The sequence below is a fragment of the Hirundo rustica genome, chromosome 13 (assembly GCF_015227805.2).
Source record: "Hirundo rustica isolate bHirRus1 chromosome 13, bHirRus1.pri.v3, whole genome shotgun sequence".
NCBI classification, from domain to species: Eukaryota; Metazoa; Chordata; class Aves; order Passeriformes; family Hirundinidae; genus Hirundo; species Hirundo rustica.
The window spans coordinates 1,098,540-1,113,685 of record NC_053462.1 but is presented as its reverse complement, the minus strand read 5'-3'; the positions used below and the strand labels follow the sequence as shown (position 1 = coordinate 1,113,685).

At 47.8% G+C, this 15,146-nt stretch overlaps 1 protein-coding gene across 1 annotated transcript in view; it reads right to left on the bottom strand.

The window, feature by feature from the left end:
• PSTPIP1 (proline-serine-threonine phosphatase interacting protein 1) overlaps positions 1 to 15,146 on the bottom strand; it is a 52,384-nt gene that overhangs the window by 25,023 nt on the left and 12,215 nt on the right. Inside the window, exons 3-4 of the mRNA XM_040077839.1 lie at positions 8,296 to 8,396; positions 4,064 to 4,138 (exon numbers count right to left, since the gene is read on the bottom strand). Of these exons, the coding sequence (XP_039933773.1) occupies positions 4,064 to 4,138; positions 8,296 to 8,396 (176 nt within the window). The remainder of the gene's footprint in view (positions 1 to 4,063; positions 4,139 to 8,295; positions 8,397 to 15,146) is intronic.

Below are 15,146 nucleotides of genomic sequence, written 5' to 3'. Positions count from 1 at the left end.
GATTGCTGTGGGGAGAATATTATTTAGAAGAAATATCTTCATATGCTTCCCCTGGTGTTCTACCCTTCCCTTGGGATCCAGTGCTGGGGACAGAACACTAAGCTGAAGGGGTTAGTCTGAGCCTTCGTGATCCTTCTTGCTGTCTTCAACTGAAGCGTGTGCATCCTTCTGTGCGTTGCAGTGAGCTTGCCAAGGCCTGTGGCAGCTGCTGAGTGGGAGCTGTGCCGTGGCGTGGGGGGAGGAACCTCCCCCTGGCTGTGGGGAGCAGTTTGTTCCAGCTGCAGCGCTTTGGGTCAGCACAGGCAGCAGGACTGTGCAGGGACAGTGTCCTTTGCCTGCCAGCGCTTAGAGGAAACCTTCATTTCTCGAGCTGGAAGCTGGCGTGTTTGTTTGCTGTGTCAGTGGTATCCAGCACCAGCTTGTTTTAGAAACCCCATCTTGGCTTTTTTTTTTTAATAAGAGAAGGTGCAGTGTCTGCCTTGCTGGTTTTGGGGCTGCCAGCCACATTCTGACCTGTGGGTTCCCCATGGCCAGTTCTGCCTGCGCTGTGCACAGGAACAGCGGGTCCTGGCTGGCAGCCGCAGCTCCAGCAGCGCCCAGACATCGTCCCCTGCCTGCCCTGAGGTCAGAGCGGCTCTCACGTTCCTGGGCTGGGCAGTCTGCGTGGGCACACCCGTGTGTCCTTCAGCAGGTCACTGCTGTCCCTGCTGGGGCTCAGGCTGAGGTGCCCCGTGTGTCCCTGCCAGGCTTTGGCAAACTCTCCAGCAGCGGAGCTGGAGCCGTGCCCAGGGCACAGCCCGGGGACGCACCGTGGCGTCCTGATGGCTGCTGGCACCTCGAGGTGTCTCAAATCAAGGGACGCTGGTCCCAGAGCTGCTGATACATTCCAGTAAGCCTTCCCTGCGATCTCCCTTTTGAGTCAGCAGCATATTCCTTCATCTGTGTCTTCAGTGAACAAAAAAGGGCAGCAGAATCTATTTATACATTTAGCTGAGTTCAGCAAGTTGCTCCGGCCGAAGAAGAATTTGGGGGGACAAGGAGCAAGCCTGAAACAAAGTTGAAATTGTTCTTTTCTTTTATTCAAAAATAAAAGCTTTTAAAATAAAGAGGAGGCTTGGGAGAGGACTGTTTTCTGCAGCAGTGGCCACTGCCTGGTGCAGTGTGCCATCACCTTCCCCAGGCTGCTCCGGTGCTTGGCATTTACTCACGGTGCTTATTCCCTGCACCTTGTTTGGTGCCTACCCCGGCTGTGCTGAAATACCAAACTCAGCCTTGTATTTGTTCCTCTCAAGATCTTCTGGGAATTTACTCATCCTGGAAGGTTTGGAGTGTTTTGCTGTGGATGCATTTTTCATGTTCCTTTTATCGATTTTTTGAACGGGTATCAGGTACCCTCCTGATATCGGGAACTGCTAGGGTGTGAAATCATTTCCCAGAAATGACAGAAAGCCTTAGTATCTGAGATATTTAAAAGGTGGCTAAATTTAAGACTAGAGGATAATAATTTTGCATTAGCAAGAAAATGACAGAGTGATTTAAAATGAGTAATTCCTGCTCCTCTGCCATACGTAGCATTGCGCAGGAAGGTCTAAAAAATATTATGCAAAAAACCCCTGGAAGCTACTCTTTTTTTTTCCCTTCAGGTACAAATATATTAGACTTTAAGAAATATTGCTACCCAAAGCTGCATTTGAGGATGTGAGCAGCCCTGTTCAGCCTGTCAAGTACTTGTAATTCTATCAGGAACTGTTATGCTAGATGATGATAGGGAGTCCTATAAAGAGGAAACACTTGGAAAAATGCACTGGGACAGTTGCAGCATAGTCCTTTCAAGCTTTTCTTGAGTACATAGATTCCCTCCCTCAAGTCTCCCTGAAGGACTGACCTTGGAGGCAGAACTGCTGCCAGCAATCAATGTCATATAAACAAACAGAAATTTCACACCGTGGAGGGCACACAGAAACAGAAAATTCAACAATTTTAAGGCATCAAAACCAAACACTGCATTTTCTTGTGTTGTTCCAGCCCTGGACAGACTTTAGTTTCCTCTGATTTCTTGTTTGCCCTGGACAAATGCCCTTCACTGTCTGTGTAATTCCTTAAACAATCAGAGGATGCTGGATGAGAGAGAGCTGAGTGTCCTCTCAGCTTCAGAACAGGCACAGTGAGAGACTTGCTTTGATAAAAACATCAGTGCAGAGCTGGTCTCTCCCTGGGCAGGTGTGGGTTATGGAAACACGGTAAATCAGCTCTGCAGCACAGCTTTGTTTGTGTATTCAGCCTTCCCTCCATGCCAAGCCATAAAATTGCTGAATCAAAGCAGAGCCGGGCCCAAGTCCAAACTTCCCCCAACTTGAGGGGAGTTGGGATCCAAATCCCGACACTGAGACTTGGCTCTGCTTCTAAATCAAGCTCTCATAATCTCTTGGGGAAGGGCAGGCCCAGGAATTGTCCACTACGTTACTGAGGGCAGCCAAAGCTGCTTGCTGCTCAACACATTTGCTCTGCCTGCCCTGTACTGCCAGTAAAGGAGCTGAGGTGAAGCCTTTCTTTAATTTTGGAATGCTGATCTTCGCCTTTGGGTTGAGAAGAACCCATCCATCCTTAATCTGATGTTTTAATTTCAGAATATTTCTTCTCCTTCCTCTTCACCGATCAGGTGAGTGAACTGAGCCCCAGGAAGGCAGAAGGATCTGGACTGTGGGATCCCTGGCTGCTGCTCGGGGGCCAGGCAGAGCCGGAGCACTGGCAGGGAAAGCCTTGCACCTTCTCCTGGCATCACCCAGCCCTTGGTTAACTCAGCAGTGTCTGTGCCAGCCTGGCCGTGCCACCACCGAGTCACAGCCGTGCTCCAGGAGCTCTGGCACCCACCTGCCATGGCAGGACAAGGCTCTGGGGTCAGCTTCCATAAAATATGGACAGGAAACCACTTGCACTGAGAATGATAAATCAGCTTGAAAAGGAGACTGCAGTTAGGAAGTGAGATATGGGATGGAGGAAGGGAGCAAGCCCCAGGGATCAATAAAGCTGCTTTGTGTTTAGATTGAGGTCTTCTCTTTTAGGATTGTCTTTTTTGACCCCACATCTTCATCCTCTGCCACCTTATTACTGTATTATTACTTGTTACAATAATGACAAAATGTCTCATTATTGCTGCTGCCATCAATAGCAGCAGCAGTTTATCAGCAGTGTTTATTAAGTTAAATTCCATACCATTCCATTCCAACATCTATCTTCCCCTCCCGACACATTTTATACATAATTTAAAATAGTAATGGAGGAGACAGGGTGTTGCCATATTCTTTTAACTTTCTGATTGTTTGCATTTTTGTAGTGGAGTCTCTCACGAATTGTAACATAAACAAAGTGATTGTTTTCGCATTCCTTTTTGAGGTGGGACAATTAATGGATTTCTAGTTTGATTAGTGGGGTCAGAGAGGTGGCAACCTCATTCTCCAATCCCTGGTCATTGTCTAGAATCTATATAAATTGAGGTCGAGAAATAAACTTCTCTTCTTTTTGCCCTGAACTTAGCTGTGTAAGTATTATTCTTTTCGTGTCCTCTAGCTACAACAGAGAAAAATAGATGTCATCTTTGTGTATTTAGTAGTTCCATTGAATTATTTCAAATTAGGTCCCTTCAAAGACATTTACATTTTGTATTCCTAAGCTAAGCCTTTTTCCTGCTGCAGAAGCTGATTTTGGGGGTCTTTGTTCTGTGTGTTCACTCACTTTCCAGAATTGTCAAGCCACCATCCTAAACATTTCACAACCTTTTCCTTTCTCTTTTCTCCCCCATCACTTAATTTTCTTTTGGAAGCAAATATTAAACATTAAGAATATTGAAATTAAAATAAAATCTCACGAAAGGACTGACTGGCAGTTTCCAAATAGAGACTTTGTGAATCCCACTGTGGCATTTCCCCACTTTCACTGTACACTGTGAAGAGTTGTGTAAGGCACTGAAGTGAGTGGTTGTGACCCCATCCATAGGCAAAACACAGGAGTCTGATATTTCTTCCAAATTAATTTTGTTTGCAGTAATAATAAAATAATTCCTTACTTGATTTCTGTTTGTCCTCCTGCTTTTCGGGCGATTTGAACCAACTCTTTCCCATATCTCTCTTCTGCTTGTGCTCTGTTAAAAGAAAAACATACTCAATTTCTCTTAGTGGCACCAGGATCACGTTTACACAAATCTTGTAATTGTATCTGAGGTGCAAAACATCAGAAATGCAACTTATTTAATTTCTCTATCTCCTCAAACCTGGTGCTGTTAGTAAACCTCTGAAATATTTTGGATAAGTTATTTCTGGAAGAAATGAAATAAAAATGAAGCCCATCTTCATGGCTTTGATTCCTGTGGAACGCTGTGTACAGCTCTGCCCCCAAAACACGGATTCATGGGAAGAAGGAGGTGGACAGAGATGAGATGAGATGAGATGAGATGATGGTGTTCAGGACAGAGCAAAAGGAACCTAAAAATGGCTTGATCCATGGAAACACTGGCTGTGAGGAGGGTGAAGAGTGGGTTCCAAAGGATCCATTCAAGAGCTGTTGAGAATAAATGGGAGCCAGGGTAGCAGGAATATTTCTGTCCATTAGAAAGATGAGGCACTGCTGGAAGAGCTGCTGTGGAGGCCAAGGAGGAAGGAGCCCTGGTGGGTGTGTGGTGAGGCTGGGGCAGCTTTATGGAAGGGACAATTTGTGGTGTGTCACCTAATGGGGAACTGTAACTGGTGACTCAGGAAAGTGGTTCTGTTTCTATGGTTAATAAAGAAATACAAATATTCCTTTGCTGTTTTCCCTTCCCCCAGCACTGGAGGAAACGTCTATTATCTTTTTTAAAAGTATTTGTATTAAATGTGTTACTTCCTTTCCCCTGGGTGCAAGTCCAAGGTGGAATCAAGACGTCAGTCTTTGAGTAGCTGCTAGAAACAATTGAATGGTCAGTGATAAATAATGAACAGATAGCCTGGTGCTAACCTGGGAGGAGGGATGGTTTTTGTCTAGGGTAAGTCCAGTTCTCAAAAGCAGTTTCAAAGCATTTCAAACTGTTTTGGCCTGAAACTTGGCACCTTAGAGAAATGTACTCTTTGTTCAAAAAACGAATTTGATGTGAGTGCAAGCCCTACAACCCCGCTGGGTTTTAGTCCCATCAGCCTTCTCACCTGGCCAGGAGGTGCTCTGTGTGTCTTTGCTGAGTCCCAGCACACGGAGGCTGCTCTTGCCGCTGTGCCCCACGGCAGGCATTGGCTGTCTCCCCTGGGGGTGTCCCAGCCCCCTTCCCGCTGCCCCTTTGCCTTCTGGCCAAGGCGTCTGGTGCAACTCCACCATCTGCCGGGACCTGGGGCAGGCTCATCCCAGGGCTCTCCCAGCCCAGGGACATCAGTGGGGCTGCAGGAGCAGGGAGTGCTCCTGGCCCCTGCCCATGGCTCCCACCTGTGGAACGCTGCACCTGCTGCCCTCCTGCACTGGGAGCTGCTGTGCTTTAGGGGGCTGTTCCCACAGCGCTGCTTGGCATTCCTGCTAGAGCCACGGGGGCAGAACGTGGTGACAGGCCACGAAGGGACACCACTTCTTTTTCATGTTAGATGAATGACATTTCACCAAAATGGAAATACACTCCAGACACGTAATGCTGCAGAAGAATATATTAATTTTTTTCTGATTTTAGTTCCAAGAAACACTTTTGTGTCAGAGGCTTTGCTCTGTGCCAGTGCCTGTGCAGCAATGAGAATTACTCCAGTGCTGCAGCCCCACTTTGCTTGCTCAGGGTACAAGAACATCATGGGAAAAAAGCAGGGCTAGCTTTTAAGCCAGTCCCAGTTCCTGGAACCTCAGCACAGATGGGACTGGACTAGCCCAGGCTCAGAGGGATTGGACAGGAGGCCGATACCATCTCCTCACATCTGCCTGCCACTTTGCCCAGTTTCCAGTACTCCAGCACACAGCTTCTAGGTTTCCCTGCAGCCCTCCAGAGAGGGAACACGCTTTGTGTTCTAACCCTGGCCTTTCTTCTGGAATACAATTGCTTTCTCACTCCCAAACCTCTTAGGGCCTTCTCTGAGCCAGTTACGGGCACTTGTGATGGGAAAACTGATAGAATGTTTGTGTGGCCAGGGCCAGGGCAGCTGGGCCCAGGACTGCAGGAGTACCTGCCGAAATTCCCCCATGAACCACGTGCCATGGACAGCCTGTGGAAAGAGAGATTCATTCCATGCTCTGATCTTCTGCTGCCTCCTGCCTCTGAACGACGTGAGGAGCTGAAACCAACAGCTGCCAGCAACAACCTGGGGATCACAGCTCACACTCACTGCCTGAAACAACCTGGGGATCACAGCTCACACTCACTGCCTGAAACAACCTGGGGATCACAGCTCACACTCACTGCCTGAAACAACCTGGGGATCACAGCTCACACTCACTGCCTGAAACAACCTGGGAATCACAGCTCACACTCACTGCCCACTTCTCGTCTCCTCTTCCTCCCCCCAACCCCAACAGGCACATCCACACACGGGCACACGGGAATGCCCACGGGCACAAAGGCACATGGGCACAAAGGCACATGGGCACACGCACATGGGCACACACACACACGGGCACACACGCACATGGGCACACACACACGGGTACACACACACACACATGGGCACACACACACATGGGCACACACACACATGGGCACACACACACATGGGCACACACACACGGGCACACACACACAGGCACACACACACACACGGGCACACACACACATGGGCACACACACACACATGGGCACACACACACGGGCACACACACACAGGCACACACACACACACGGGCACACACACACACATGGGCACACACACACGGGCACACACACACGGGCACACACACACATGGGCACACACACACACGGGCACACACACACAGGCACACACACATCCACACGCACTGTGCAATGACTTGGGCATGTAAAAAACCTCATGTAAACGTTTGCAGAAGGACTGCTCGTGTGTTTGTTGTCCTTTAGGGGTAGAGCTTTGTGGCAGCACCACGCACCAGGAGAAGCCGCATCCTGCACCTTTGAGAGGCCTCTGCAATGGTTCCGAAGGCGCGTGGGCACGCGCAGCATCCGCTGCAGAATTGCACCGCCCGAGGCCCGCAGTGCCGCTCTGATCTCTGTGACTTCTGAGGCACACGGGAGCTGCTTTCAACAGCTGCAGCGAAGCTGACTTCAGGGAGATGTGACCCCAGGACTGTGTGATGTGTGCCAATATAACTGGAGGTCAGGAAAAGCACCTATAGCTTCAGGTTTTGATGGGAGACTTCACACCCTGTGAAACAGCCACCTTTGAGTCTGACAGCTCACACCCCCTTGAAAGTCCCAGGGCTTTAAAATCAGCCTTCAGAAAAGCACCCTAAACACTAAAAACTAGATGAGGACAGCAGGGGAAGACAAAGCAGGGAGGCAGAGCAGAGAGCAGCATTCATAAGGTGACGGTGCTGGGGTGAGCTGCTCTGGGATTGCCTGCTGGATGTATAATCCATATTTGTGTGGTCATTCCTGCATGTCAGGCCTGAACATGTGCGTGCTTCATGCTACATGCTGAAACTGCTGAAACCACTTATAAACAGAACCAAATTTCAGAGCTGGTTTTTAAAGTCACAACTACAAAAATGAATGGCAAAGGAGCCAGAGCAGCAGTGTGATATGTATTTTCTCACCCACAAAATTGTCAGCTGTCCATAGCTGCTGTTGAGAAGCACCAAGAAGAACATGATCAGGAACATAAACTACAACATCGCTACTCAAAGCCTGTTAAGGTTGGTGAACAAAGGGCTGGGTAAGGTGTCTGGGTGTCTGGGTAAGGCTTTAGGTAGCATTTTATGTAGCTTTGTATTTGAAAAACATCTCATTTTTGGTACTGGCAGGAAACTGAAACAGTGCCTGTGGCAACAGCATGTTCAAAGAGAAACAAAAATGTGCAAGTCATTTTTACCCTGCAAAAGGGGAAACTTAGAAATGCTACTTGTGGATGTAGGTGTTGCTGTGTATTTCCGGACCCACAATGAGGGGTTTTAGCGGAGCTCTGGCTTTCTGACTCTCTCAACCTTCTCTTCCCTTCTCAAGCCTTTGAGATTTCTATTTATCTACCTTCACATCACGAGGCTGGGATTCAAAGTACTCAGGCTGTTCTGTGTAAGCTCATAACACTACCAAACTGAGAAACAGCCTGCGAATCCGGATGCCAAATGAGACAAAAAAGGAGGCTGTTTGCACTTTTTTCACACTGATTTTCATACCTCTGCTTGAGCAAATCCTCCACATCTTTGCACATCTTCTTCCCCTCCAGCAGCCGCTGCACGAGCACCTCGTAACCGGTGTGGAAGGTGAACTCCTTGCACTGAAGACAAAAAGAAAAAGTAATAGCTGTTAAGCACATCAGTTCCTCTTACCTTCGTTCTAATTCTTATTTCTTGATTCCTCTTACTGTGTTTGTAAAAAGAAAGGCCGGAGTGAGCTCAGTACAGATACCAACCTGCGGGGCAGGGACTGTGCCACCTGGGCAGGGGGTGTTTAAGGGGAGGGTTTGTAGCACGGGGAGGATTTCTGTGCTCTGCTCTTGGCCCTCCCACTGCCTCACAACAGGATCAGGACCAGCCATTTTTCCACAGGGAGCCTGAGTTAATCAGTACACAGTGACAACGTTACTGAAAATGTGGCGGTGAATGTTTTCTGAGCTTTATGCTACAGCATTATGGTAAAATCAAGGGCTGTGAAGCCATCAAGAGAATGAGTGTGTTCCTTCCCTCCAGCAGTTTATCTACAATACAAGCCCTTATACATGAACTGAATGCAGTTTGTACATCCATCCACTGTCCCCTGAGAAGTTACCATTTAACAAATGGGTTACTTTATTGCTTTCCACTGCCACTGGGAAGAAGACAGCTGTGCAAGGTTTGGTACTTGGAAAAGATCCTCCGGCAAGCAACTGTTGGGCACTGGAGTTTGTGCCTTTGCTTCCTTGTTGCTGGGGCTGGAGAGGAGCAGGGGGGCTCTGGGGATCAGTGGTGGTGGCTGACAGCAGCCTGGGTGCTGCTCACACAGGCCCTGGGGCTTCCGTGGAGATTTGCAGGTCTAGGAACAGGGTGTTTGGTTCTTCAAGAGCAAGGATAAATTTCGGCAGACAATCCCTGTAAACCTGCAGGTTGTAGTAACGTTTCCAGTGCTGCAGTTCATTGTAAGTCATCACCCCTGAAGAAACAGGATCTCAAGCCCAAAACATTAGTTTTCCTAATGTTTCCAAGGGCAATTTACATACTCATCACAGTGAGGGATCCTGCTGTGAAATAAATGAGAAGCAGCAAGTTTTGCCATTCAGAGAGAAAAGCAGGAAAGGTTCTTGATAATACCTTGGCAATGGACTTAGCACTTCCCCCCTCTCTCTTTTTTTTTGAGGACATTCCAGTGACAGCAGGTATCACTGCTGTAAAAAAAAAATTACTATAAATGGTTCCCTCTGCCTGGCAGAAACTCTGGTCAGATGCTCCACAACAAACTCACACCCCCGGGATTTTAACTGTGTGTTCTCAGATGCAATCAGCTATATCCCATAGCGGTGTACACAGCTTTCTTGGCCCAGAAATGCTGCCCATGAGGTAAGTGAAAACATCCTGTGGGCTGGTATCACCCCAGCAGTCAGCCACTGCCACAGGCAACAAAGGCAGAGTGATAAGCTCACTGTGAAGTTATTCTGACTTTCTGTTCAATATCTCTCTTTGTTCAGAAAATGCTAAAACTCGCTTGGTGTCTTCCCCCACCTCTTTTAAACTGGCACAGTTGTTACACTGAAAGGATGACAAATTCTCCATGTCTGAGAGAACAGAGAATGCAACCCCACTTGTTATCCCCCAAAAGCACAGACACACACACACACACCAGCCTGCTGGCCTGAGTCCATCGGGCAGTTTCACTGAGCCCCTGGGAGCATCGCTGCCTGCCAGGCTCCTCCGGGCTTGGTTCCTCTGCCTGGCCCTTGCAGAGGGATTTGGCTCCTCAGAAGGATTCCTACCACACACAGTCATTTCATGTATCTTCACTGGGGGTGCATTCATCTCAAAATTTGCTCTCTTGTCCTCCTCTGTGTTCCTGGAGAAAGTGGAGAGCCCGTTCCAGAATCGGCAGGGTCAGAATCCAAAGCAGGGCTCGCAGAGAGCGGCTCTGGCTGTGCTCTGAACAGCTCGTGTCACCACTCTGGCTGCAGAGGGACGGAGAGGAAACGCCACAGCCAGGGTGAGACAAGTGTGAGCTGCTCTGGGCACTCATCCTGCATCACTGCTCCTTAATTTCCAACCACAACAGAGCACTGAATTACTCAGGCCTCAGCTCACTCGCACAAATGTTTCCCTTCCATTTCCACAGCTCTATTTCTTCTTTCACGTGTCGTACAACTGCAGCCCCTCTCAAGCTCTCCTTGCACCCAAGCAAACCCCCTTTGCCCTTTCCTGACATTCTGCTTTTTCATCCCCTTGATTCCCATGTGTTGTTATGGCACCTGTTCAAGGCTGAATAAATCCCTGTTGGACAATGATGATGCTTTACCACTCCAATAAAGACTAAGTGATGCTTTGTACCATGGCATTAATGTCAGCTCTCTAAGAAACACTTGTGGACCATCAAAACATTGCATTTGCCTTCTTGTACTTTCAAATCATAGCAGTGGCACTTAAATGAGCTGTGATCTGCACATATACCTGCAATTCTCTCCTCTCCTGCTATTTTACTCTGCAAGGTCTCAGAGTATATTGGATTTTTTCACTACTGATCTCTTATTCCCATTTTGTACTTTGAAACTTTGATTTTTATCTGTTTTCTGTTACCCCAGGCTCAGATGTTATCAGATACTTCCTGTACAGTATTTCATTCTACCTGTTTATTTCAAGCACAGTTATTTCCAGCCCATTCCTCATGTCCTGTGGCAGGATCCAGCGCCTCCCCCAGATCAGTGTCTTTGCCCCCTTTAGAGCTCTTGCCCTGCTTTTTCTGTTCAGTCCCGTTTGGTTTTTATCTGAAGGATTTCCTGTGTAGCACATAACTGACCCTACATTTTCTTTGTCAAGACAATCAGACAGCAAGATTGGATCTCATTAAACAACCATCTAGCCTTGCTAAGCTGTCTCGCCTCTATTCTATTTTCCATGTACCATTTCGTGTTATAATTAGCACCCGCATTGAGTGGTTTTGCAAAAGCTGTTAAGCCACACTACTCAGACAGAGCTGGGTACTTCTCAGAAAGGATTTTGTGATGATTCAAAGAGCTAATGAATAGTCAAAGAACTATTTTATTTCTTTTTTAGAAGTTAGACAAGATTCTTTAATTAGATAACAAATGTAGTCATTAAATGTGTAGAATATCATTTGCCTATACTAAAATCTGGTTGCTTGGAAGAGGGTGATTTGACTCACCACCAGTAATTTCTCTCATTGCCAAGAAAGGGATTCTGCTTATTCAGAGCGTGTGTGGCTGTGAAAGAGGATTTAATCCTGGTTACTAAAAAAGATTAGCTATTCCTTGTTGTCCAACGGACCTACAATCACCAACAAGAAAGTGCGTGACAGGGATTTCTGCGTTGTGAGCAGAGTTGTGTTGTCCTGAAATTCAGCCCCTAACTCTGCACGTGTGCTCTGCTCTCTAACTGGGGATTTTTTCCTTGTTTTATTCTTGAAAATCGCAGGTAGAGGAGGTGCAGCCTTTCCCCTCCCCTGCCCAGTGACAAAAGTTTCTTCCCTCCAGTGCAATGAGCAGCACTGCTCCATCAGAGACAAAAGAAATGTGGAGTGTATGACTGAAACCCACAACTTCTGTGCTCGGGTTTAAGCAGAACAGCTTTTCCTGGAACACGTGAAAGGAGGCATGGAGCCTGCAAGCAGACAGCGAGCACGCTGGGAGAGACGTTCTTCTCTCCATTTCTCCTTCCCTCTGAGGATTTTCAGTGCTGCTCCCTCCCATCAGCACCTTCCTGTGAGATGTGTGCCCCGGGACTGCCCCATCCCTCCTGTGGGGTTCCTCCATGGGGAACCAGCCAGGCAAAGGTCAGGAGTTAATGGTGGGAGGGATCACTCAGGGCTGACCCCGAGCTGGTTCTTGCAGCCATCAGGGAGAGGCTTCGAGGATTTGCTTTGGTAATGAAGGCTGCAGGGGAAGACTGGCAGTGCCAGTTCCCTGCCCGGAGGGTACGACACCAGGACATCATTTCTTTTTACCTTCTGGTGGCACCAAGCTGGGTAACCTTCTGTGTTAACTCACCAAGATTCAGCCTTATTCCAGGACATATTCCTCTGAGCCTTGTGCCGTTGGATGCCCAGGGGGAACTGTGAGGCTTTTTGAAGTGCAAGAGTTTGCATTTTGAATCGACAAGGCTACTATTGCAATAATATCAGGGAGGAAAGACTGAAATGCTGTGCTCAGTACTGAAGCAGCTTTCAGTAAATAGCTTTTCCAATGGACTGGACTGAAGCAAAACCACCCAAACTCATGTACAAAGCGCTGGTGGTACAGCCTGCACGTCCAGCTGGTGATGGTCACAGTGGCATGAGCTCATCGGCTCACTGCGGCTGTGCCATGGCAGCTGGGCTTTTCTGCTGTGGCTGCTTTCCTTGGACATTTCTAACCCTGCTGGCACCTGGCTTGTCCATCCAGGACTTTGTTTAGAGGGAGATTACATACCACAGCTCGGCCTCTCCCTGCTCCTGCAGGATCAGCTGGCTTGGCAGCACCTTGGCATCTCCCTCAGGGCAGCCTCTGCTGCTGAGGCCGTGTGTCCTGTTTGGGGAGTGCCAGAGCTCCACCTGGGCTTGCTGCAGGGTTTGGGGCTGCAGGGCTCTGGGAGCTGCAGGGTTTGGGGGCTGCAGGGCTCACTCTGGGGGGCTGCAGGGCTCTGGGAGCTGCAGGGTTTGGGGGCTGCAGGGCTCACTCTGGGGGGCTGCATCTCTGCCTCTCAGCAGGAAAGACCCCATCACAACATCCCCAGCTGCAGCTCCTGCTCACCTGCGTTCTGTAAGGAACCGGGTGCAGGTGCTAACAGGGACAGTAACCCCAGGTACAGCAGGGCTGTGGCACCTCCCTGGCAGGGAGGAAGGGCTGGAAAAGGAAAAACTCCACAGCAGACACCGGGTGTGCTGCTCAGTACCCAGCAGGACAGTGCTGAGTGGTACAGTGGTGATAAACACAGTGTGATATATGACCTAAAGTTGATTCGTGTTAGGTAATGTGATATGTAATTAATTCACGGTGAAATGTAATGGTATGCAATATAAAATTCGGTCTGATTTGAGATCTGTAAACCTAAAGTGTGTTTAGGGTTAACTAAGACTAAAAGCTGCACGGAGGGACAGGAGGGACACGAGGGTTGGGGGAAAGAAAAAATTTCTGCCGGGAACTGCTTCGGGATAACCAAACAAAAAAACCTAAAAGAATGGAAAATGGGAGACAATTTGGATAAGATCGGTATCTTATCTGTTCGGGCCTGATTTAACATTTCCAAACCTTCTCCAGACCCAGCAATCATGGCACTGTTCCACTCTGAGAATCTATTCAACCGACCACGGACCTGAACATGAATACCTAATGAAGCTACCACGGAGCAAGAGTTCTACAGTCGCTGTCCACTCTCAGCGAAAGGCTGCATAAAAACCAGCGGTGCTGGACACACTTTGTGAACGAGGGGGTGACGGATTGACAGAGGCCGTTACCGCCTTCACCCAGCGCCGAAACCCCGGGATTCGACACTGTCCCTTTGAATTGTGGCTATTGGAGACTGAGTTTAAGTCTCAAAATAAAATTCTAAATTTTGATTTACTGAATTTGGCTTGTCGATTTATTACAACAGCATCAGAGTCCTGCGTGGTACCTGCTCTGCACCTGCTCTGCACCGCTCAGGGGCCTGGCACAGGCACCAGCAGCCAGTGCAGAGCTCTCAGGGCTTCCTTCAGCCTAATCCACCCTCATTTAGGGATAATTTGAAATGTATTATCTGCTAATATTAAAAAAAAAAAATCTTTTAAACCCCCTATACTTTCTCTTAAGTTTGAAAGTATTTAGTTATAAAAGTTCATTCCTTGTCTTGGTTCCTAATGATATTTTTCCAAAGCTTGTATCAGAAGTGTTCTCACACAGTTTTGGACTGAAAATGCTAAATGCTGCTACCTGATCCAAATAAATTATTAATACAGATTTTCAAAGAGAAAAATAATTTAAACTGAATCTGTTATGGGTATCTTTGGCTTTTTTCTCTAAATCAAACTTTTTTTGCATTCACATCTTGTTGAGTTTAGGTGTGCTTATAACAGTTGTAGTAAAATAAAAACTTAAGATCCAGTTTTTCAGAGTTAAAAAGAAAACAATTACTGGTGTGAGGAGGAAGTTCAGAGAGAACAGGGCACAGTGAAGTTTTGAACAAGCATCATTTTGACTGTCAAGCATCTTTTTGAACTGTCAGAAAGAAATCCTTTCTATCCACAGCGGTATCACAGATGATGGTCCTGGACTGAAAGTAAGTTGTTCTGACTGAGTTAAATCAATTCATGGTATTCTTGCATCATACCACTGGGTACTGGCCCTGAGTGTTTCAAATCCTGTTCCCTTGATCTGCCAGTCTCCTTGTCAAGTGCTCTGCCAAGGGCTTTGTCTGTGTAGATGAGCGGCAAGCAGACCTAGCAGCCAAACGTGACTTAAAATCTCCAAGTACCTTGGGCTGGATGTTTCCTGTCATGCCACGGCCTTTCACTGAATTTCAATCACTTGCTTTATGTTTCGTGGTTTTTCCCCTGGTACACTTTAACATTTCCTAGTGTTTCTAGAAATATATTCCTGATACAAAGTGTTTTGGGAAGTTTACTGCTGTCTTTCCGTGCCACTCACACTCTCCTGGAATACTCAGGACAGCAGTGAGCAGCAGTGCTCTGTGTGTGCTGAAATGAAAGTTCTTTGCTGTCTTTCTGCAGGTGAGCAGCAGTGCTCTGTGTGTGCTGAAATGAAAGTTCTTTGCTGTCTTTCTGCAGGTGAGCAGCAGTGCTCTGTGTGTGCTGCAGGCCCCAGTGCAGCTCTGGGGGCTCAAGGGTGCCTGGTGTGGCCCTGCTGCAATAAGAGCTGCTT